This window comes from Ursus americanus, chromosome 25 (assembly GCF_024610735.1).
Source record: "Ursus americanus isolate L20-20 chromosome 25, mUrsAme1.1.p, whole genome shotgun sequence".
NCBI classification, from domain to species: Eukaryota; Metazoa; Chordata; class Mammalia; order Carnivora; family Ursidae; genus Ursus; species Ursus americanus.
The window spans coordinates 24573246-24598593 of NC_142151.1; the positions used below are offsets into that span (position 1 = coordinate 24573246).

General features: G+C 40.0%; 1 protein-coding gene across 21 annotated transcripts in view; it reads right to left on the reverse strand.

Moving 5' to 3' along the window:
* LMNTD1 (lamin tail domain containing 1) overlaps positions 1 to 25348 on the reverse strand; it is a 475396-nt gene that overhangs the window by 64028 nt on the left and 386020 nt on the right. For 5 of the 21 annotated variants that reach the window (XM_087855705.1, XM_087855703.1, XM_087855702.1 and 2 more), the window contains exon 1: positions 1584 to 5023. Coding sequence is in view for 4 of the 21 variants with exons in the window: in XM_087855708.1 (XP_087711834.1) it covers positions 5065 to 5160; positions 6050 to 6330; positions 6407 to 6459; positions 8275 to 8319; positions 13538 to 13548 (486 nt within the window). In the remaining 17 variants the exon portion in view is untranslated. The other 16 variants (XR_015721640.1, XR_015721647.1, XR_015721646.1 and 13 more) reach the window with 12 other exon arrangements.

The window sequence follows — 25348 nt, forward strand, 5'->3', positions numbered from 1 at the left end:
AAAGCAGGAAAAAACATCCGTTGGAAAAAAGACAGTCTCTTCAACAAATGGAGCTGGGAAAATTGGAAAGCTACAAGAAAAAGAATGAAACTTGACCACTCTCTCCCACCATACACAAAGATAAACTCCAAATGCATGAAAGACCTCGATGTGAGACAGGAATCCATCAAAATCCTAGAGGAGAACATAGGCAGCAACCTCTACAACATCGGCCACAGCAACCTTTTTCATGACACATCTCCAAAGGCAAGAGAAACAAAAGAAAAAATGAACTTGTGGGACTTCATCAAGATAAAAAGCTTCTGCACAGCCAAGGAAACAGTAAAAAACTAAGAGGCAGCCCACGGAGTGGGAGAAGATATTTGCAAACGACACTACAGATAAAAGACTGGTATCCAAGATCTACAAAGAACTTCTCAAACAAACTCAATACACAAGAAACAAATAAATCATAAAATGGGCAGAAGATATGAACAGACACTTTTCCAATGAAGACATACAAATGGCTAACAGACACATGAAAAAAATGTTCAAAATCATTAGCCATCAGGGAAATTCAAATCCAAACCACATTGAGATACCACCTTATGCCAATTAGAATGGCAAAAATTGACCAGACAAGAAACAACAACTGTTGGAGAGGATGTGGAGAAAGGGGATCCCTCTTACACTGTTGGTGGGAATGCAAGTTGGTATAGCCACTTTGGAAAACAGTGTGGAGTTCCCTTAAAAAGTTAAAAATAGAGCTACCCTATGACCCAGCCATTGCACTACTGGGTATTTACCCCAAAGATACAGATGTAGTGAAGAGAAGGGCCATATGCACCCCAATGTTCATAGCAGCATTGTCCACAATAGCTAAATCGTGGAAGGAGCCGAGATGCCCTTCAACAGATGGCTGGATTAAGAAGATGTGGTCCATATATACAATGGAATATTACTCAGCCATCAGAAAGAACGATTTCTCAACATTTGCTGCAACATGGACGGCACTGGAGGAGATAATGCTAAGCGAAATAACTCAAGCAGAGAATGATAATTATCATATGGTTTCATTCATTTATGGAACATAAGTAGGATGATCGGTAGGAGAAGAAATGGAAGAAGAAAGGGGGGGTAAACAGAAGGGGGAATGAACCACGAGAGACTATGGACTCTGGGAAACAAACTGGGGGCTTCAGAGGGGAGGGGGGTGGGGTAATGGGATAGGCTGGTGATGGGTAGTAAGGAGGGCATGTATTGCATGGTGCACTGGGTGTTATACGCAACTAATGAATCATGGAACTTTACATCAAAAACCAGGGATGTATTGTATGGTGACCAACAGAATATAATAAAAAAAATTATTATTAGAAAAAAAAGAAACAAGAAAAAAAAGAAATAATAACTTCAGACTTTTAAGATAAATATACATGTTAAATATATTAACCAGGAGAACCTCAAAATACCATTATATACAGAAAGTAGCAGGTGGCTTTCCTCAAAGCCAAGCAATATTGTAATACCCCGATTCTTACTTTTAAAAACATTCATCATATATTTTTGCAGAACATATTGGAGGATCCTTCCCTCAATGCACCCACCTCTGCTAAGCTGTTTCAACTTCACCAGGAAAAGTCTAAGTCAGATTCGAAAGGAGCTCCTGCCTACAATGGAAGAGACATACTGGAAGGTCAACAGGTCAGCTTCCTACATTGTCCCTCTCCACCTGGCAGCCAGAATGATCACAACACAGAAAATCAGATCACATTAGTTTCCTGCTAACGAGCCCTCAAAATCCATATTCTTACTGCGTTCTCCAGACCCTGAACGATCTGGCTCTTTCTGACACCCTTAACTAAACTCACCCAAAGTTTTTCGTCACCACTCCCTGTGTCTTTAACCTCCACTGGCTCCTGACAGGTGTTGGAACACCGTAAACTCTTGTCTGCTGCAGGATGTCCTGTTGTCTTGGCCTAGCTGCTTCCCCAAACCCTCTGAATGGCTGGCTTGACCTTCTCTCACACACACACCATGAGGATCTCATACAGTTACTACACCCACAAATGAACTACCCCTGCTTTTATCTTATTGTATAGATTATCTTCTTGGCATGACTGTGAATGTAATAAAGGCTCCCTGTTAAAAGAAGCCCACTAAAAAGTGTGTTTGCCATAGAAAACAACTTCACAGAGATACCAGGTGAATCCCCACACGTTTTGGGTATCTCCTTTCTCACAGAACTTTAAAACACACTCACAGAAATCTCTGGTCTAGCTTAACTGCAGACCAGATGAACTGGACACATATCCCTTTCAGCTTTCCAATAACAGGTAATAAAGTATGGCTTAAAACAGAGCTTGTTTAGTTATATGTATTGTCTGTTTTGAATGAGCCATAATCAATGTTTTGTTCCCTTCAATTTGCTTAAAGATGCTCTGAAGAGAGGGAGAACAAGGACTACCGATGTACTTCCACACATGTATTCTTTCTACCACTCATTTTCTTAGTTTGTAATTATGGGGATAAAAGTACTCACTTAAAATAAATGTTGAGACCGAAAGAAAGGCTATCATTTCCTAGCAAATTTCTCCATAGTTAAAAAGTGGCATTAGTGGGATGCCTGGGTGGCTCAGTTGGTTAAGTGTTTGCCTTCAGCTCAGGTCATAATCCCAGGGTCCTGGGATCAAGTCCTGCGTTGGGATCCTTGCTCAGCGCGGAGCCTGCTTCCCCCCTGCCTACTGTTCCCCCTGCTTGTGCTTTCTCTCTCTCTCTGACAAATAAATAAATAAGATCTAATAAAAGATAAAAAAAAGTAAAATAAAAAGTGGCATTAGTGAGAACCCAAAACAACTTCGTCATCAGAACACTAATTTAAGCTTTAGTACAAACCTGTAAGCTTCAACATCCACAGCTATAAAATGGAATGATAACGCATGTCTGAACTAATTCTGAGTTGATTTAAGTATCAAATAAGGAAAATGTTTCATAAATTGTAATACAAGATTACTCTACTCCTTTTTAAAGGATAAAAGTTGGGTTATGGGGGCACCTGGGTGGCACAGCGGTTAAGCGTCTGCCTTCGGCTCAGGGCGTCATCCCGGCGTTATGGGATCGAGCCCCACATCAGACTCCTTGGCTATGAGCCTGCTTCTTCCTCTCCCACTCCCCCTGCTTGTGTTCCCTCTCTCGCTGACTGTCTCTATCTCTGTCAAATAAATAAATAAAATCTTTAAAAAAAAAAAGTTGGGTTATGGTTTTGGCCACACAATAACCTGTTCAAATTAGTAAGGTGTATTTTCTGAGTCAGAAATCACAACCTGCAACGTCTGCAGGGCAAGGGAGGTGAAATACATGAGTGAAGCAGGTGGGAAGAAGCACGAGCAGGGAGTGGAGGCCTTGTGGAAATTGGAGTGTATGCAGACTCTGTCCAAAGTGGGCAAGCCCCGTCTTGCAACTGTTTTTCAGGAAAAGCTAGGACTCTGGGAATTTATGTAAAATGTACTAATTTTAAAATATTGGTAAACAGGGGGGAAAGGGGCGCTTGAGTGGCTCGGTCAGTTAAGTGTCTGCCTTCGGTTCAGGTCATGATCCCATGATCCTTGGGGTAGAGCCCCATATGGCATCCAGCTCTCTGCTCAGTGGGGAGTCTGCTTCTCCCTCTCTCTGCCCCTTCCCCAGCTTGTGTTCTCTCTTTCTCTCTTGCTGTCCTCCAATAAATAAATAAAATCTTAAAAAAATTAAAATATTGGTAAACGATTTTAAAAGTATTTAATTATTTTAAAGTGAGCTCACCCAAATCAACATATGCAAAGACCAAATTCAGCTTTTATGCTATCACCCTATGATTTCTATGTGAGGTTTTGTGTTCTTTGTCAAGAAATGGACAACAGACATAAACCTAACCACATGGTAAAATCATCCTCAGAACTCAGGAAAAATGGGCATTAACAGTGGCTAGCATTTCTTTGACTACCATATGCCAGGTGCCTACTGTACTTATAGTTTTATATGCACTATGTCATTTAAGACTCACAAGAAACATTCCAGAAAGGCATTACTTTAACCTGCATTTTCAGAAAAGAAGACTGGGATTAGAGAGTTTTTAAGGTCATAATGCTGGTGAATGGTAGAGTCAAGAAAGAGAGCAGGTCAAAGGCCGCGGTAGAAAGTTGGTGTTCAATGATAGACGATTTCAGTTCAGAAGGGTAATGCTCCCCAACTTGAGGTTCCTGACTCCCTATGTGTCCCAAAGTGCTAAGGGGTCTTCTGTGAATTATTTGGAAAGTCTAATGGAAATCTTCTATTAACCCTCTAATGGATAACTGAATTTGTTTCCTACTACCAAGGAAAGGGAGTTTGCTAGACACAATCTTTCAAATTATAGATCCAGGGGAAAGATTAATGAAGGGATCTTTTTTTAAAAATAAAGTTGGAAATGAAAAATTTAGAGCACTGACATGGTAGAAATTATTAAAATGATAAAACATTTTTACATCACAACTTTATATAATCTACATTCATATACTCTAGATTTGCACTTACAAATACTTGTTTGTTCACCAAACTATTAGTAGCAACTAATGGACCTTCAAATATTTTGGATTTGGCAGATAAAGTTATTTTTCAAACACTTGCACAACAAATTTAGGTCGTAAAGATACAGTTGAAAAAGAAAGAGCAAGACAATGTTATCCCCTTTTGTGATGTGACCATAATGTCTTGCAAATAGATAAACCAAGCTGGTATTAAAGACCATCAAGTTGAATCTTTCACTTTGCACTTTTTCCCCCCACCAATAATAATAAAAAGGACTAAGACAAATGAGAGTAATTTTTCACACGAGCCAGACATCACATCAATATACTCATAAAAAACAGGTTATCGTTGAAATCGTATACATCTCTAAATTCTCCCATTTGAAAAAAATTACCTTTCATAATGTCATAAAAATCAATATGGCATGGATAACACGGACCCTCATTTATTTGTTAAAACTCGAAACTTAGGCTCCAGCAAATCCAGAAGACTTGTCAACTTGATCACCTACCTTTAGAAAAGTCTGAAAGTCATGCATAATAATGCTCAGATACAAGACATAAAGCGTCCAGGCTGCGGCTGTGATCCTGGGCCTCTGACACAGAACAAAGTCATGGTGTCACAGGGATAAGCATCCAGGATCTAGGGAAAGTAATCAGAAGTTGAACTTACAAACCTCTAAGTAGTATGGCAGGACTAGAATTTTCTCGTCCACGTTAGCATTTTTACATAACTAACACGGAGCACAAAGCACTTCATCTCCTTTACTGGCATAAAACAAATTTAAAGTCACTGGATCAATGTGAATTATAAAAAGACAACAACATAAACTTAAGGCTTTAAGAGCACCTACAATCACCAACAAAACTGCAGAAACAATGAAACCCGTGAAGAGTCTTCGGATTTTCAAGTCTTTTTTTTTCTTTTTAATTTTAGTGCCTTTACAACGGCTATTTCAAGGCTTACGTCCAATTTCTATCCTAGTAATAATAAACGATCACTTAAAATTTTATTGTTTAAAATTTCCCTTAGGAAAATGTTAGCAAGGTGCAAATACAAGAAACTACTGGAAAACAGTACGGGGCTGTTAGCAAGTTGAAATGACATCGTTTCTGGTAGGATTCCCCTAGTCTCTCCACAAGGATCACAGTGCTCTTGTCTGCACTTTCTTAGAAAGAAAACCTTCCAGAGGCGCATGGAGTTGTAGGGACCCCAGCCCCACCGACCTGCTCCTAGAGAAATCATCCCCAGCAAGAGCCCCTGGGGCCGACCCGGCGAGGCATAGCGCCACAGGCTCCTCCCGGACCGCCGGGGCGAGGTGCGTCCCTGCTTCTCCGCGCACGTTCTTCACGCTCGCCCTCCAGGTCTCTGGGCCGGCCGGGGCGCGCGCCGGGCTCGAGAGTGCGAGGCTTCGGCGCCCGCGCGCGCCCTCCACGGCCCAGGGACCGGGAAGCGGCGCCGCCTCCAGCGCCGCGCAGGCCCCGCCCCCTCGCCGGGCTCCTCGCCAGACCTGCGCGGCCCTAACTCCTACCTGGGCGGGAAGCCGGTTCCTCCTTATTCCCTTCCCGGGCGCCGGGACGTGCTTCCTCCCCGCCGCGCCCCGGCCGCACCCCGTGTGCGCCGAGAGAGATGGCCGCGCCACCTGCGCCTCGGAACCTCGCGGGGCCGTGGGCTGGCGGCGGGGGCTGCGAGGTCCTTCAAGGACTCGGCCTGCGCCTTCCTGGCCTGGTGCACCGGACGTGGGGAAGGGGAGTGCAGCGCCCACCCTGGGGCGTCCCGGATCCCTGGAACGGCCCGGACAGGCCCAGTGTCCTGGAACAGATTCGCCTCATTTTAATGCGCGGTGTCTACTCCCCCCCCCGCGTCCCAATCCACGCCAAGAACTTACCCAGTCTTTGGGGCTGGCTCTCTTGGGGCTGAAAATGAGCATCGGTTTTAGACCTGCAGAAGGAAAGTGACTAAAGAAGTCGTCCCCGGATACCAATTCACTTTGGCGGTTTAAGGAACCTGGAAAACTGGAAACTTCAGGAAGACTGCTATGAATTACCAGTCCTCTAGCTGGTCCCATGGGGGGCCAGTTCTGTCCTCCCTGTCCTGACTCTTCTGAGCCCACGGAATGGGTCCATGCTGACCACATTCCCCTGAACAGCCTCAAGGGACATTTTGCGCCTAGTTAAGCCTTCCTTCCACCTCAACAGGCGAGAACCACAGTCAAAATGTCCTTTGATTCTGTTAATAATCTAAATGGGCCTGGGGCGCCTGGGTGGCACAGCGGTTAAGCATCTGCCTTCGGCTCAGGGCGTGATCCCGGCGATCTGGGATCGAGCCCCACATCAGGCTCTTCTGCTATGAGCCTGCTTCTTCCTCTCCCACTTCCCCTGCTTGTGTTCCCTCTCTCGCTGGCTGTCTCTATCTCTGTCAAAAAAAAAAAAAAAAATCTTTAAAAAAAAAAAAATCTAAATGGGCCTAACATTCATGATGTTATCTAAATGAGAAGAATTCTAGAACAGAGGTCATCTAGTCCTAATCAATGCATTTGCCTTAAGGAAAAAACATGGTCATTTCAATAGATGACAAAAAGGCATTCAGCATATTCAAGATCCTTCCTCGGAAAAGATCTCTGAAATCTAGAAATCGAACGATGAATTTTTCTCAGAATATCATGTATCTCATCTGATATCTGAAGATATCCCAGAATATTGAGAATATCATATCGATACTAACAGGTAAACAGCCTCAAAATTTTAAGTTACTTCTTTAAAAACCAGCATATCAAATTTATTATTTAACATAATAAAAAGTAACCAACTGGCCACATACAAAATAAGAGAACAATAACCAATTAAAATGCAATGGGAAAATAGATCCCATTCACAATAGCAACTAAGAATATGAAATAACTAGGAATGATAAAAAATGAGAGATGTAGGAGATCTGAAAAAGAAAAGTGCAGGACTATCGAGAAAGTATCTATAGGGGTGCCTGGCTGGCGCAGTCCTTAAGCATCTGCCTTCTGCTCAGGGCGTGATCCTGGTGTTCTGGGATTGAGCCCCACATCAGGCTCCTCCGTTAGGAGCCTGCTTCTTCCTCTCCCACTCCTCTTGCTTGTGTTCTCTCTCTCTCTGGCTGTATCTCTGTCAAATAAATAAATAAAATCTTTAAAAAAAAGTATCTATAAAATATTTTATTAACTAGGGAGACAGAGGATATCCTTAAATGAGAAGGCAAGATTTTAAATACATAATTATTACTTCCTAAATTATGAGACAAAAATATTCTAGAATTCATCTAAGAAACTACATAAACTAGAAAAGTTAAGACAGTAGTTCTCAGACTGTGGTCTTGGGGCATCTGAGGTCGTTCAAGGGGTTCACAAAATCAAAATTGCTTTCATGATAGTATTAAGACTTTTTTCACTCCTTTTTTGGTATCCATTCTTTCACAAGTATACAGTCAAGTTTTCCCGTGGCTACCTCCTATGTCTTATTACAAGAGATTGAAGGAAGAAGCAGATATATCTTCTATCATGCCAAGCATGAAACAAATTTGCATGAATGTAAAGGAATGCCGCTTCTTCCACTAAATTTCTTTTGTTTTGGAAACTGCAGGGATCAAGGATTAAATCACGATGCTTCAAATTGTCTAAACACCATTTATGGCTTTTCAATGATGGGCTCAACTTTGGCCAAGTGAGTCTTTCTTGGGACTTTTCCCTGGTTCCATTCAAACGGAACACCCACTGTCCTCTGTACTTACTGAACCTTCAAAATCTCAGTCGTGATACACTTGATTGTTCTTTTCCTGTGGAAAAGCATTTGCCAGAATCAGTATGATGGGTACAGTAGGCACTTTTTAAAAAAAGAATTTCATCCCTTCATTCTTGATTCATCATTCAATAAATATTTACTCCTTGTTCCTATAGGCTAGAGCTCTTCTGGACATTGAATTTGAAAGCCGTCTTTGCCATATATGCCTGTAAAACGTTTGCAGCCTTTGCTCTTTACATGAGCTGACACCCCATAACTAAGTGGGAGACTACTAACATCAGGTTACTAATATAAATGATACTCAGATAGTTGAGACTAACACATTCTTTCACCACTAACCTATGTAAATCATCTAACTTGTTCTGGATTCATAACTGGTTCAGAAAATTGGCCCAGGTGTTTTCTTAATCTTTGTTTTGGGCCCTTTGGCGGGTTGCCCCCTTGCTATCAGTTTCTCAGCTCTAAGGACCTGTAAACATTTACATATGCATGACTGCTAGTGCAAGTACATCAAAACTGTCATTTTTACTTCACCCATTGAGGCAGAGTGCAAGATTTGACTTATGTATGTTTGTAAAATATTCCGTTGCACTGCCATAAGGTGTATGCAAGCTACTTCAAATAGCACGCATTGCATAGGCTTTCTTTCCCTCTTGCTCCTTATGTGTCGGGCAATAAAACAAACAATAGAAAGGAAGAACGTGTCTTGTTTGGTTGATGATGATTTTTGCTGGAGGCCATTTTTTCTACCTTCACCTTAAATTCATTTGGTATCAGATACTTCCACTGACACTCATCAACTGGCAAGATAACTTATCAAATAATCATTATCAAAATAAAAATTTTGGTTTGGATTCTTAATTGGAAATAAAATAGTTTAAAAATAGTTTCATTTTAGGGGCATCTGGGTGGCGCAGTCAGTTGGGCAACCAACTCTTGGTTTTGACTCAGGTGGTTAATCTCCTTGGTCCTGAGATCACCCGCGTGGGGCTCTGCACTTGGTATGGAGTCTGCTAGGAGTTTCTCTTTCCCTCCCGCTCTGCCCCTCCCTGCTGTGCGGGCACTCTCTCTCTCAAATAAATACATAAATCTTAAAAAAATAGTTTCATTTTAGAAAGTACATTTTCCAAGAAAATTTAATGAAGACAATCAATTAAGATAAGCACTTTATAATATAAAGTCCTTTTCAGGGGGTGGGAAAAAAGGATAAGAATTGTGGGCAAGAAGTAGGGTTAAAATCTTCATAGAAAGTAGATTAAGGTATTTGACATCTTTCCTTCAGAACATTTATAGCTAACATGGCTTTTTAAAAGTTTGAGATGTGTGGATTCCTGTGTGGCTCAGTCAGCTAAGTGGCTGCCTTTGGCTCAGGTCATCATCCCAGGCTCCTGGGATCAAGTCCCTCATCAGGTTCCTTGCTCATCGGGGAGCCTGCTTCTCCCTCTGCCTGCTGCTCCCCCTACTTGTGCTCTCGCTCTCTGACAAATAAATAAATAAAATCTTTAAAAACAACTTTTGAAATGTGTTGAGAGATTTCTTGATTTTGTTTATTGTTTTCGTTTGTTTTTTAAGGTCTCTGGATGTTGCAGGCTGTTTAAAGTTGTGCATTTTTCCTTATGGAGAATTTTGGGTTGGAATGTAGAGGTTGTGGTAGGAGGGAATTTAAGGGAAATTTCAACATCCTATATTTCAATCCCCTAGTTTATAGAATAGGACACCAGGAGTTAATTCACATGCCTGAGGTCACACATCAAGCAGGTGGCACTCCCAAGGGAAGAGCACTGACCTTTCATTTGGCCCACATTCTTGCCAGAACATTGCACTCACTGTCTGATCAATTTTAGGGTAGGTTTTGGGCTGCTGGGAACTCAGTTGGGAAGGTACCCATGGTATACAAATAGATACACATTATTATTATGATGATGGTGATGAACTTTATTGTGGACCCCAACACAGTTCCTAAAGAAAACGGAAACCCTTAGATCTCCTTATGTCAATGTTTTGGACTTGACGATCCTAGTTGTAAAGGATCCATATATAGAAAGAGAATCACGAAAATTTTAATTTCATTCATTAAAAAATATGGATCAAAAGCTTCCTGTATGCCAGGTATATTCTCAGTGTAGGGGATATGACAATCCAAGGAACGGTCAAAATCTCTGCTTGTATGGAACTTGTGTTCTAGTTGTAGAGACTAAATAAATAAGTCAAATATATTTCACTTCAGATGGTAACAAATATGAAAAGAAATAGAGCAAGGAAAAGGGATAAAAAAGGTTGGGGGTAGAGGTTGTAAAAAGTAGTGTGGGGAGGGGCTGGGCCAACTGAGAAGGTGGCATTCAGGCCCTATGGGAATGAGGGTCCAAGAATTAACATGGTGGCCACAGCCCATGAAACATGGAGGCTTTTCTTGACCCCATGGAGAAGTGTCCTCCTGTGGGATAGGGTTGTCTCTACTGAAACACCCAGCTCTCCAGGGTGCCTTGGTTACTGGCTCTTCACTCCTATCAGTGGAGGTAAGGCCATTGTGAGTTTACTTTCTGTCCAAAAGTATCCCAAGTGTTTAGTGATTTAAAATGTGATGAGCCCTTGACATCAAGGAGGAGACACAGGAAGAAGGAACTAAGAGCTGGAACTTAACCCACAGTATGTCTGAGATTGTGCAAAACCATTGACATCGGTATCCAACCTGTTCTTTTTTTTTTTTTCCAGCTCTATTGAGATATAATTGACATATAACATTGTGTCAGTTTAAGGAGTCCAAGTATTGATTTCATACATTTATATATTGCAAAATGATTACCACCATAGCATTAGCTAACACTCCTATCTTGTCCATTTTATTTTTGTGGTGAGAACATTTAAGATTTACAATCTTAGCAACTTTCATGTATATAATACAGTATTAATTATTAGCTATCATCCCCATGTTATACATTATATCCCCAGAACTTATTCACCTAATAACTGGAAGTTGGTACCCTTTGACCAACATCTCCCCATTTACCACCTTCTAGCCCTTGGCAACCACCATTCTACACTATTTCTAGGAATTTAGCTGTTTTAGATTCTGCTTATGAGGGATATCATATGGTATTTATCATTCTCTCTCTGACACTTAGTATGATGCCTTCAAGATTCATCCAAGTTGTCACAAATGGCAGGATTTCCTTCCTTCTCATGGTTGAATAACATTCCATTGTAAATACACACACACACACACACACACACACACACACACACACACACACACACTACATCTGCTTTATCTGCTCATCTGCTGATAGACATTCGGGTTGAATGTTCTTAATTTCGCCACATCATGCAGATTGTCACCACTCAGGAAACTTAACAGTGAATCCAGGAATCCAGTAAAGTGGTTATTTGGATGCTCCTGGGTAGATACCCATACCACAATGTGGTAGAGATAGATGGAGAATCCAAGAACAATCAATTTTGGAAGGAAATGACCTAAAAACATGGAATCGAATTCCTGTTTTCCACACAGTTACTAGGGATTTTAGAAATCTTGTGCCTGACTTTAAAAATTATGACACTAACAAAGCATTCGATCTCTCTGTATGATCAGATATTGGGATGTGAGGAATTTTCAGGTCAAAATGCATGTGTGTTAGTATCTCCTATTGACATTGTAAATAACTTCTGGGAGATTCTGAACATATTCAGGCAAAAGCAGACAAACAAACATTCAGAATGTTAAAAGTGTAGAAAATCCTTAGAGTTAAATATGCTAGGGAGTAAGTGTAAGAGAGTAAACAGAATGAAAATATCCTACAGTCATAAAAGTACTGCATATTTATGAGAGTGCTTCAAAATTCGATTCTTTTTTTAAGGTTTATTTATTTTATTTTAGAGAGAGAGAGTGGGCTAGAGGAGGAGGGAGAGAAACTTAAGCAGACTCTGTGCTGAGCACTGAGCCAGATCTCATGACCCTGAGATCAGGACCTGAGCCAAAACCAAGAGTCGGGCGCTTCACCAACTGTGCCACCTAGGTGTCCCCCCAAATACTCTTGGTATGGTATCCTATAATACCCAGCATGTTTTAGTTACCAAGACCCTTCCAGACCATTACATTTCAATAGAGTTTATTTCACTTACTTTGGTTTATTTTTCCCATACAAAACTCAACTCTTATTTTAGATTAGCAGTAAAAAAAAAAATCTGGATTCATCATACACATTTAATTAATTTATTGTCAATTTACCTCTTGGCTATGTACAATGTACAGTATGTATTTGCAATTTGTACATTATTTAAAGTTTCTGTGCCTCAATTTACTCATCTAGAAAATGGTGAAAATAAGAATATTATCTACATCATAGAGCTATTATGAAGATTAAATGAAGTTATCATTATAGGAACTCTGTACCTTAAGTGGTGTATATTTATATTATTATAATTAACATATATTAGCTTTAATTATTACTGCTGTCATCAGTATTATAATTATCATCTTCCTCTCACAGAAAGATTTCAGGGCTCCTATTACAAAACTCTTTTCTTCATATTCCAATATGCTAGCTATTTGAATCAAGAAACTTGGATAATTTCATGGAGAGTGGTCTTTATAATTTCACGGAAAGAAAGTAGCCTTTATTATCACTGAGATTCACTCTAGTACTAGCTGCGTGAATTTTGTACACTTCTTTTAATTTCTCTGAACATTGTTTTTCTCTTTTGTATGACAAAATAGCTCTTATTAATGCCTTCACAGAGATATGCATACTCAAGTTCAGAGAAATTAAGGACAAAAAAGATGATACATAAGGACTGGTACTTTGTTGACTCATTAAATGATAACTATGGCTTTTAGTTATTATTTCTTACAGGAAAACCCTGATACTAAAACTCTGTGTTTCTTCAAACTGAGGTAGCCAAAGTCAAGACTAATAGAGACTTTTCCGTCCAGAAATACCACTTATGAATTGAACGTTTCCTACTTCTTTCCTACCCAGTATTAAGTCTTCTGCAGAAATCTAAATAAAGAGGTGACCATGGCTTCTAAGAGCCTACTACTTTATGTTAATCATATTCCTTCATTGAATGAGGAGCCCGAATTGTGTAAATGAATCCTATCTTCCTTCGGGTAGGTGATTGAAATACCAAAATAAAAAGACACACACAGCAACCGCCTGGCTCCTTTTCAGGGCTAACACACTGAGGGGTCTGGTTCTGTCATTGAGAGAACCTCACTCGAGTTCTCACAGAGGAGGAAGAGCACTGCCACTCACCTGCACCACATTTCCTTTGACTGATCTCATCCAAACTGAAAGGCAGGCAGGAGGCCCAGAAGAACAGCCCCAGAGTTTAGGCCAAATCCACCCATTCTAGTGAGGAATCATATGGGCAAGTACAGGTGAATCATAGAACAAACAGAAGCAACCATTCTTGGGAAACAATTGCTTTTCGTCCATGTTTCTGTGTTAGTTCATTATTGCTGAAACTTCCCTCTTTGGCAGAGACTTTCTTTTTCTTTCTTTTTTTTTTAATAATAATTTTTTATTATGTTATGTTAGTCACCGTACAGTACATCCTTAGTTTTTGATGTAGTGTTCCATGATTCATTATTTGTGTATAACACCCAGTGCTCCATGCAATACATGCCCTTCTTAATACCCAGCACTGGCCTATCCCATTCCCCCACCCCCTCCCCTCTGAAGCCCTCGGTTTCTTTCCCAGAGTCCATAGTCTCTCGTGGTTCATTCCCCCTTCTGTTTACCCCCTCTTCATTCTTCCCTTCCTTCTCCTACCAATCTCCCTGCTATTTCTTATGTTCCATAAATGAGGGAAACCATATGATAATTGTCTTTCTTTGCTTGACTCATTTCACTTAGCATAATCTCCTCCAGTCCCGTCCACGTTGCAGCAAATGTTGAGAAATCGTTCTTTCTGATAGCTGAGTAATATTCCATTGTATATATGGACCACATCTTCTTAATCTGGCCACCTGTTGAAGGGCATCTCAGCTCCTTCCACATTTCAGTTATTGTGGACAATGCTGCTATGAACATTGGGGTGCATATGGCCCTTCTCTTCACTACGTCTATATCTTTGGGGTAAATATCCAGTAGTGCAATGGCTGGATCATAGGGCAGCTCTATTTTTAACTTTTTAAGGGACCTCCACACTGTTTTCCAAAGTGGCTATACCAACTTGCATTCCCACCAACAGTGTAAGAGGGATCCCCTTTCTCCACATCCTCTCCAGCATTTGTTGTTTCTTGTCTGGTCAATTTTTGCCATTCTAATTGGCGTAAGGTGGTATCTCAATGTGGTTTGGATTTGAATTTCCCTGATGGCTAATGATTTTGAACTTTTTTCATGTGTCTGTTAGCCATTTGTATGTCTTCATTGGAAAAGGGTCTGTTCATATCTTCTGCCCATTTTTTGATTTGATTATTTGTTTCTCATGTATTGAGTTTGAGAAGTTCTTTGTAGATCTTGGGTACCAGTCTTTTATCTGTAGTGTCATTTGCAAATATCTTCTCCCATTCCGTGGGCTGCCTCTTTCAAAAACACTGCACTTTGGGGGTTGTCAGCACAAGAGCAGAAAGAGAAGAAAAAGAGGAGGGACGGAAAAGTCAACAGAAAAAATAAATTTTGCATATCCCACTCCAAAACAAGCCTCCCTCAACACAATGGGAAGGGCACAGAGGGATTATGTAAGTGTCATTTAAGGACCATGAGCTAGAGATTTTAGGCAAACATGGTTCAGGGTGAACTTTTCCTGATTAGCAATATAATTAGCCTTCGCTATGATTATAATAATTAATAGGCCAAGGGTTCAGGATGTGTATGTTTTGTTCTCTTTGACTGAAGCTACAACAATAAAAATTCCAACGTGCATTCTTTTCCGAAAGTTCCTAAAGCTGAAATGAAGGCACAGCCTTATCTTCTACATGACGAACTCATCTCTGATTTCAAAACTGCAAAATTCTTTATCATAGGATGAATTCACTGCTGAGAAGCCTCAAATGATGGGGTGATGCAAGTTGTCCTGCTTGTGTTAAATTATACATTTGCTTAAAGCTGAGGTAAAGTAATCCCCCAGAGTTTGTTAAAATATTTACATTGCTAATTAGTGTAATGGGACCAGTAGATTCTATACACGATAGCTCTGAAAAGCAGGAAAACCAGGAAAGCAAATACTAAAAAAAATAAAAATAAAAAAAAGGACAGGATCCACCTTTGGAAATAAGTGTTCAATGTTTACAGATGCAAGACATCTTTTCCCCCCCAAGTCCATCAAATATGTGGTTTTTACACCTCTGAGGGTACAGGCTTTGATGCTTAAAAACATATGCAGAGACATCTTTCAGGCAGAGCAAATTAGAGCAAATCATTCTAGCCTTTGCTGTGGGTGGATCTCCCTACTGGTGGAAACAGTGCCGACTGTGGATGAGCAGCTGAGCTGGAGGGATGAGCACTAAAAACTCGCTTCTTGTGGTGCCAAAAAGAAATCGATGCCTAAATGTTCATCTGATGCTACAAAGCCACAAAGTCCCCATCACCTTCAAGAAAAAGAATGAGATCATCATCCTTCCTTCCATACGTATCTGTGACCCTCTTTGTTGATCGTGACCCTGAAAATATAATTAATTCCCGTTTCAACAAATTCATCTGTACAACGTAAGACATCGAGAACTGACTGTGCCATATGCCCACGAGGCTCTTTGCATCTGTCATTTACTGTAATCCTCACAAAACCCTGACTGGCAAGAGACTGGCATTTCCATTTTACAGAAAAGTTAAGTGAGGCTAAGAGAGGTTGAGTAACTAACCCAAGATAGCACAGTTTATAAGTGGTGGCCTCAGGGAGTGAGGAGCAAGTTTATGTGCAGTTGAGTTTTATAGAGTATGGGATATGTTGCAGACTTTCTTATTTTAAAACTTGCCTAAAATAATAAATTCTAATGGGATAGCTTTGTTTTTTAAATCTTTTAAATTTTTAAATTTTTAAAAAAGATTTTATTTATTTATTAGCGAGAGAGAGCAGGAGAGTGAGAGAGAGAGAGAGAGCAGGAGCAGGGGCAGAGGGAGAGGGAGAAGCAGACTTCCTGATGAGCAGCAAGCTGGATGCAGGGCTCGATCCCAGGACCCTGGGATCCTGACCTGAGCTGAAGGCAGACGCTTAAGGGACTGAGCCACCCAGATGCCCTCTTTGGTTTTTTTTTAGATACTTTGTTTACAGACCATTGTTCAGGTAAGAAATGGGGGACTTAGATGTGCCAAACTGGTTGATTGCCTTTTAAAAAAAATTCTGGCAAAATACATATAACATAACATTTACCATTTTAGTTATTTTTAAGTGTACATTTTAACCACATTGAGTACCTTCGTACTGCTGTGCAACCATCACCACCATCCATCCGCAAAACTCTTTTCATTTTGTGAACCTCAAATTTTGTCCCCATTGACAGTAACTAGCATTTTCCAATTGGCCTCGGGCACCACGAGAAGCAATAGTTCTCAGTGCTCACCCCTCCATTCTACTTTCCGTCTCTGTGAATTGAGTATCTAGGTACCGCATATAAGTGGAATCATATAGTATTTGCCCTTTTGTGACTGTCTTATTTCACTCAGCATAAAGTCTTCAAGGTTCATCCATGTTGTAGCATGTGTCAGAATTTCCTTGCTTTGTAAGACAGAATATTATTCCATTGTGCACGTATACCACATTTTATTTATCCATTCATCCATCTGTGGACACTTGGATTACTTTCACCTTTTGCTTATCAAGAATAATGCTGCTATGAACGTGGATGTTTGTGCAAACATCTCTTCAGGTCACTGCTTTCAGTCTTTTTGAGTATATACCCAAGAGTGGGGTTGATAGATCAAATTATAATTCTATTTTTAATTTTTTGAGGCACTGTCATACTATTTGCCACAGAAGTTGTACCATTTTACATTCCCACCAACAGCGCACAAGTTTTCCAATTTTTTCACATCCTCTTCAACATCTGTTATGCTGTTTGATAGTAGCCATTTTCATGGTTGGGGGGTGTGAGGTTGATTGCCTTTTAAGCATAGCTTTGCTTCTGCATAGAAAGGTAGGACACTTCATGGATATCTCAAAATATCCTCTCCATTTACTAACAACTGAATCTGAAATTCTTTGCAATGTGTGAATCATTCAAGGCTCTCAATAGAATGGATATTAGCTATTAGTGATTAATAACATTTGTGAAATTGTTTTCACATATGTTTAATTCTTACAACATTTCTGTGAATTCAATATTATTATCCCCATATATATACACATGAGGAAACTGAGGTCTGAATTGTTCAAGAGCTCAGAAACTCAAACTCAGACCCTCTTGCTCCAAATCCTGGCTAGTCCCACACTGATGGAGGCTGGAGAGTTGGGAAGGGTGTTAAAAGAGGAAATTATTATCACTGGTTAAAAATTATTGGGTTATTGGGGCACCTGGGTGGTTCAGTCATTTAAGCCTTTGACTCCTGATTCTGGCTCAGGTCATGCTCTCAGGGTCCTGGGATTGAGCACTGCATCAGGCTTCTCACTCACCAGGGAGTCTGTCTGAGGATTCTCTCCCTCTCCCTCTGCTCCTACCCCCCCCCACTCACGTGCTCTCTCTCTCTCTCTCTCGAATAAAATAAATAAATCTCTTTTTAAAAAATTATTGGGTTGATGAGTAGAGAGCAGGACCTGAGGGAGTGTGGCATTTGGCACTCCTAATTCTGATGGTCAGGTTTAAGCGAAACTAAATTCAAGTGAAGGATCCCATGACCCGAAGTGGGGGAGCTTTCAGAGGAGAAGAATGTTGGAGTGAAAATTGAAGAAAACTGAATATAGTCATAACCAGTTTTACTCTTTTGCAGAGGGAGGGCTTTGCCTTCTTGCAGACTTGCTACCTACACACCTCGAAACACTGGGCAAGATTGTTTCTCTCCCTCTCAATTTTTGACCTGAAAATCAAAGACCACTCTCTTCCTTCAGGAAAAATCAAAGCATTTGAATCTGTAACATTTTCTAAGCTTCTTGGAGAAAAATGCTTACTGTATTTTATTTACTTGATTTAACTCTGAAAAATGACAAAGATAATTAAACATTCTTTCTATGTTTAACACAGAATTTGAATATTTAGCATGAAACGCTGAACATGTAAGTGTTAAACTCCCTTTAGAAATTATTATATTATAGCTCCAAAATTACTATGGACACCATTCATTTAAAAAATAAACCTTTAGTAATGTTTGACGCTTTAATAATGCAATTTTAAAAATCGCTTCAAGATCAGTGTTTTGTGACAAGTTGGACAGTAAGAAATAAAAAGATCAGACATTATGACCACATTCACTTGTTCATTACCTAATCGACTGACACTAAGAACTTTAGAATATGGATAACCATTTAGTAACCCACCAACTTTATTACTTAAATAATTTGGAAGAATGGAACAGTAATATGTTGAATTCAGAAATGAGACAAAACTAGAAACATGAATAAACAGAAAAAACATAGGGAAGGATGTAGGAATAAGCTTTAGAATGGTATAATACAACCAGGTATCCCTAATAAAAATCATTTTCTAATAGCACTTTACCCATTTCAAAGTATTTCCTAGTTACATTGACGTATGCCAGCGGTGACTGAATTCAGCCATTCACCATGACCACTTTAAACCATAAGTTTAAAACTAAACAAACTTCCAGAATCATGCTCTATCTACACGGCTACACATCACCAGTGACATTATACACATTTGTTCCAAAAAAGATTGTGAATTAGGCAACATAAAATACCAAGAATGGAGCCTTACTTAAAAGTCTTTAAATAAAAACAGAGATAGTACCTATGTCTTTTGGTGAATGTGATATGGAAGATTATTTCCATGGCTCATTATACTTACCTGGCCACATGCCTCCTCAGCAAATGTTACTCAATTCTCTGGCTCATGGAGGGAGATCTAATTTCTAGAACAGTCTTGGAAGTTAGGATATAAACTTTGGTCATTCCCCAAAGGTTTGACTCTGGTTAATGGCAATTCTGGAGAGTTGGACATCTCTAAAAGTTATCCTAAAAGAACAAAGTTTGATGAAAGTACTTCGGCAAAACAGGTCAAGAAAAGCCCCAGAATACCAGACCAGGTAGACCAGAATACCAGAACACCATCCTCACCAAATATCTCTAAAATTGCACACACATACACACAAATATAGACAGTCACAAAGATTTTGTCTATAAAATGAATTTCATTGTGTCTATGTAAATATAACATACATATCAGGGATGATTCTTACTTCACTCAAGATCACAAATATTTTTAGAATGAACAGGTAGCAAAGAAGAAAAATTAGCCAGGGGAGAGCCTCTTAAGAAGTCTGATGATAAGGGAAAAAAGCAGTGTAGGAAAGGGTTTTTCTTATTTTTAGGCTAGTGGAGATCAGAGCAAGAGAAAGGAGCCAATAGACAAGGAGCAACTGAAGATCGTGAGCCAATCTACCTTGGAAAATAAAATATACAGCATATGTTAGGTACATACATCATGCCCTGTGCAAATGGCTTGCCGTAAATTTTCTCAGATAACTCCGAAGCACGGACCTTCTTTTTTTCACCCTGCAGTACCATTAAAGCAGCTCTGATCCCATCATATTAAATTTTTGTTTATGTGTCTCCTCGAAGGCAGAGACCATTCTTTATCTGTTTTTGTGTCCTCAGTGCTTAGCACAGGATAGAGTTCGGTTTGGCAAATTGAATAAGTGACTGGATGGGAAGACAGGAGAGAAGAGGCAGAAGCAAGGAGTGAATCCAAGAGAATGCAAACAAGGCAGACTCCCGAACACACAGGCACTAATAGCTTGTGGAAAGGTAATGTTAGTGTTCAGGAACATGGGTAAAAGACCTAGAGAGCAAATACGTAGAAAAAATTTGAAATGAAATGGAGAGAGGAACATAAAGGGAAGGTGGGCCAGTGCCTTACAGTGCTATTTGGCAGAGTAAAAAGGTACATACTGAGAGTATGTACTGTTGCACGTGTGGGGGTCGACGCCAGGTCTCCCAGAAAAGAGAAGAATTTGGTAGCAGGAAACTATAAGGAGAGAGTGAAGACGTTTCTGGGTACCCAAGAGGAAGGGTGATGGGGAAGTAGTTGAAGTAAATTCAATCACAGGAGCTAAAAATCTTTTCTCCCACAATGGCTGGCAATTCAAGAAGGGGGACTAGCAGCAAGCTGAATGGTGCAGAATGTCAAAGAAGGAAGCCATTATAGGATGGCAACAAGCTTATTAGAAGTCTAGTCTGGAAAGATGGCAGGACAGAACGTCACTCAACGTGGCCCCACTCTTTCTGATTCATTCATTTTTTCTGGATAAGCCAAGGCTAGAAATTTCCAGTCTCGTGCCCTTCTCTAAAAGTAGCCAGAGCCTCTTAAAAAATTAGGCTGATTAATTTTCAGAGGGTGTTTTATCCCAAGGAGTCAGCTTTGATCACAGAAACTGCTATCCTTAGCCCAAACCACATGCTACAAAGAGACAAAACAAACCTAGCAGTGAGAGGGAGGCTGACTCACGGAATGCGTGCAGCCTACCGATATGGCCGCCATCAAATTGTCACCTCATTTTGATTGATCTGGGATCCCCAGGTTTCCTTTGGTGTCAGTTAGGAAAAGCTTACAGTCAGGAAATTTCTGGCCCCCCTGTGGGGTGAATTACACAGAAAAATATATCAAAACATTGAAGTTTAAATAAGACTGCTCAGCTAAATCTTATTATTGCTCCCACTAGAGAAGGTCAACTGCTTGTTTACTTCACGGTATTTCCACGGAGAGGGCACAGCAGGTCATGATGATCCAACAGGAGCACCTCACATATATTAACCTTAATAGGCTACGTATGTTTATCCGGATGATATTTCTTCCTCTGTGATTACGAACTATCTTTTGGATTCTTAAACACTTCCCACAGTTAGTACCCGATCGTCTGAGTCTTTCTGAGAGTGAATACAAGAAACGATCACACTTGACACTTTGATCCAGAACCCCACAGCCCCCTTTCCTCAAAATCATTTTTGTGCTGGCAGCTACCCGACTTCAAGATGCTGGATATCACTGCTACTGGTGAATAAGCATCTGAGAGGCAAAATGAAGCTGATCAGGAGCCAGTCTTTGCCATTAGCAATCCACCCTCCATCACCCTCAATCTCTCCTTTCTTTTTTTCCCTTCTTTAACTTGTATTCGTGTCTTTCTTTAAAAGGCTTTGTTATCTTATTAATACTATGATTGTTCTCAGTGATCAAGTGTTTATTTCCTCCCTATTAAAATAGGGGCGCCTGGGTGGCTCAGTTGGTTAAGCGTCTGCCTTTGGCTCAGGTTATGATCTCAGGGTCCTGTTCAGAGGGGAGTCTGCTTCTCTCTCTCCCTCTGCCCCTCTCCCTGCTGTCGTGTTCTCTCTCTCACTCGCTCACTCTCTCTTTCAAATAAATAAATAAATAAAAATCTTTAAAAAAAATTAAAAATCTACCCATCTGTGTAGCACTGTGCTATGTTCCCCCAATGAACAGAAAAGTTAATGAAATGGCTCCTGCCTTCGAATAGTTAATAGTTATGTGTCACATTGTGCATTTTTCCACATGGTTGTTATTTTCCTCTAGATTTTCAGTAATTCTTTATATGTTTTGGATATAGTACACATTGTGACACAATTCTGCCAAAAGTCTGTTCATGTCCGTTCCCATTTTGCTACATGTTTTCTTGTCATCTTATCGCTTTATAATTATTCTTTATGTATTTTGGATATAAACCTGATGTCAGTTACATGTGTTGAAATTTCTTCTTCCAGATTGTGTATTTTTTCCTACGTCCTTTATAAAGTCTTTTGGTACATTGGAAATTACAACTGTAATTTTTCCAATAATGAGTTACTGCTTTTGTATCTTGTTTAAGAAGTCCTTCTCCATATCAGTAATAAGGATATTCACCTACATGTTTTACATTTTATAATTTTGAAATTCACATTTGTAACTGATTATTATGTATGATTTGGAAAGACTCCAATTTTTTTTTCATATTGATGAAAATTTGCCCAGGTTAACTTTTGTAATAGTCCATTTTTCCCCCTACCGATTTGAAATGTCATAAATAAAGTTTCTAAATAAATGGATTTTTTCCCCTAGGTTCTTTAAGTCTACTCCATTGGTTTATTCGTTACTTATGTGCCAATGCTACTGCACAGCTTTGAAGGAGCCTACTTGGGTATAAATCCTCGCTTTCCTATTTACTCTTTGTATGGCCTTGGGGTACTAAACCACAGTTATTGCTTTACTTGGCTCATCTATAGAACTGTAATAAGACCCCAGTTCACCTCACAGTCATTGCTGAGTTGTTTTCCATTTGTGACTTTAGGGTTTCAGGCCTTTCTTGCTCTCTTAGTAACTACCATGCCCCTCTGGGGTTCTACTGTCATTATGCTGCCTCTCCTGATCCTGGGGTCTGGGGAAATTCTGAGAAGATGTTGAATAGCAGTTGCTATTCTCCCACTACCTTCTTAACATCTATCCAGGATAGGGGGATATAAGTAGGCCTGAGTCCCCAGATTTATGTGGGATTTCTGTTCCCAACCTTATCTGTACAGCCCCTCATCTTTTCTCTTTATGTCAAGGAGCATTGAACACCTTAGTGAATGCCTTAGGGAAATAGCACCAAATAAGAGAAATTCTGGGAATAAATCTATTTTCAAATAGAATTTCAAATATATTATTCTGCTAAATAACTAATAACACATGTTCAGAAAGATCTTCGTATGTTTCAAAGTAATTATTCTACTGCATTAGCCTGCATTTATTTATTTGTTTATTTATTTATTTATTAGAGGAGGGGGAGAGGCAGAGGGAGAGGGAGAGAGAGACTCTTAAGCAGGTTCCATGCCTAGTGCAGAGCTTGACTCAGGGCTCTATCTTACAACCCAGAGATCATGACCTGAGCCAAAATTGAGTCCAATGCTTAACCGACTGAGCCACCTAGGCACTCCATAGTCTACATTTAAATACAAGTAGACAAAATGATTTATTTTCTAACTATTTTGAAGAAACAGGAATCTTTATAACTTCTCAATTTGACTATTACCTAAAAACACAGTTTCCAAAATTCCCTGTAAAAGTGCTGTCCACAGTGCACCTGGGTGGCTCAATCGGTTAAGCATCTCTCTTAAGCTCAGGTCATGATCTCAGGGGCCTGAGATGGAGCCCTGAGTCAGGCTCCCTGGCCAGTGGGGAGTCTGCTTCCCCTCTCCCTTTGCCCCCCCCGACTCGGCCCCCCACCCCCACTCATGCTCTCTCTCTCTTCTTTCTGAAAGAAATAAAATCTTTTTTTAAAAAGAAGGGCACTGTCCACATATTAGTTTACCAAACTTGGCTTTTAAACAAAAGTTAACTTGAATTTTTAAATGAAAGGACTATTATTACTTTTAGGTAAAAGTTTTTCATCTGAAAAGACAAATTTGGGTTAATTATTCTGTCTAAATAATTCATTGGTATAGCCAGTTAATGAATTTGTAGAGCACTTAGATATTTTCTTAGGTAAGATGTGGTCCATATATACAATGGAATATTACTCAGCCATCAAAAACAATGATTTCTCAACATTTGCTGCAACATGGACCGGACTGGAGGAGATAATGCTAAGCGAAATAAGTCAAGCAGAGAAAGACAATTATCATATGGTTTCACTCATTTATGGAACATAAGAAGTAGGATGATCGGTAGGAGAAGAAAGGGAAGAAGAAAGGGGGGTAAACAGAAGGGGGAAGGAACCATGAGAGACTATGGACTCTGGGAAACAAACTGAGGGCTTTGGGCGGGGGAGGGATGGGATAGGTTGGTGATGGATATTAAGGGGGGCACGTATTGCATGGTGCACTGGGTGTTATACGCAAGTAAATCATGGAACTTTAAAAAAATAAATTAATTAATTAAAAAAAGATATTTTCTTAGGTAAAGATTATAACTTAATTTGATAGACACTAATTCCTGAGAAGTTCTTACCTATTAAGGCTTATTAAATTGTACATAATGAAAGATATTCCCTGAAAAGAGATGAATCTATGCCTCTCGTATCTTTAAGGAAAAACCGTCTTTTTTCCTCTAGTGGTTTTGTCACCTTTTAATTCTGAGGTATGCTAGACACTCACTTGTATCTCACTACCGAGGATTTGTGAAATTGTTGATACAATCTGTCTAAATTTGATTTCACTTTAATAGATCCTTTCTTTGCTAACTATAAATTGTAGAATGGCTTTTAATGCTTAAAAATTTGACAAATTACTTCTTTTCAAGAATCTCAACTATTTAAGAAACACCTTTTTACCCATCAACCGGTCTTAACTACAGTCAGAACACATCCCTTAGGGGCATTTGATTTTTTTAGGTAGTTTGAATCCTTGTAATTATGCTGTTGTTGACCATGACAATAATTTAAGTATGCACATTCATGGGTATTAATGGAGTTAGGGTCCAACTATAATTTCTGTCTCTTATTCTCTGGGTGGCAGTTCCAACATTAGTTTGGTTTCCACCTTTGTTGTGTTGGTTGGGTCTACCTGATGCGTACCACTTTGGATTTAATCTAGCTAGGATTTGGCTAGTGATTTATAACATAGTTCAGTTCTTGAAGCTTTTGTTAAGCTCCTGCGGGTGTGTTTAGAGCATGCTCAGCTCGTAGCAAGTCCAGGACTTCCGAGTTCATAAAGTGAATGGGAGATCACCTTCTTTAGCACTGTTATCTCTGGGGTTACCCACACACGTTCTGCCTCCAGGGGCCTCTTTCCCCGCTTCCTCTGGACAGCATAAGGTTTTCTCTCTTCTCTCAGGGTTTTACATGTCAGAGTGCTGCCACAGCAAAGCAGTTCCCCAGCTGGGGTTGGCCTCGGGACTGGGCTGGGAGGTAAAAGGGAGAGGAAAAAGGAAAACCACTAGGGATTCCTGCCACACTCTCTGGCACTCAGAGGGCCCTTCTGGTCCTCTGACTAGACTAGGGAGTTTCTCTCTGAGTTTTGGCAGCACATTTCTGCCAGCGGGCCTGCCCACA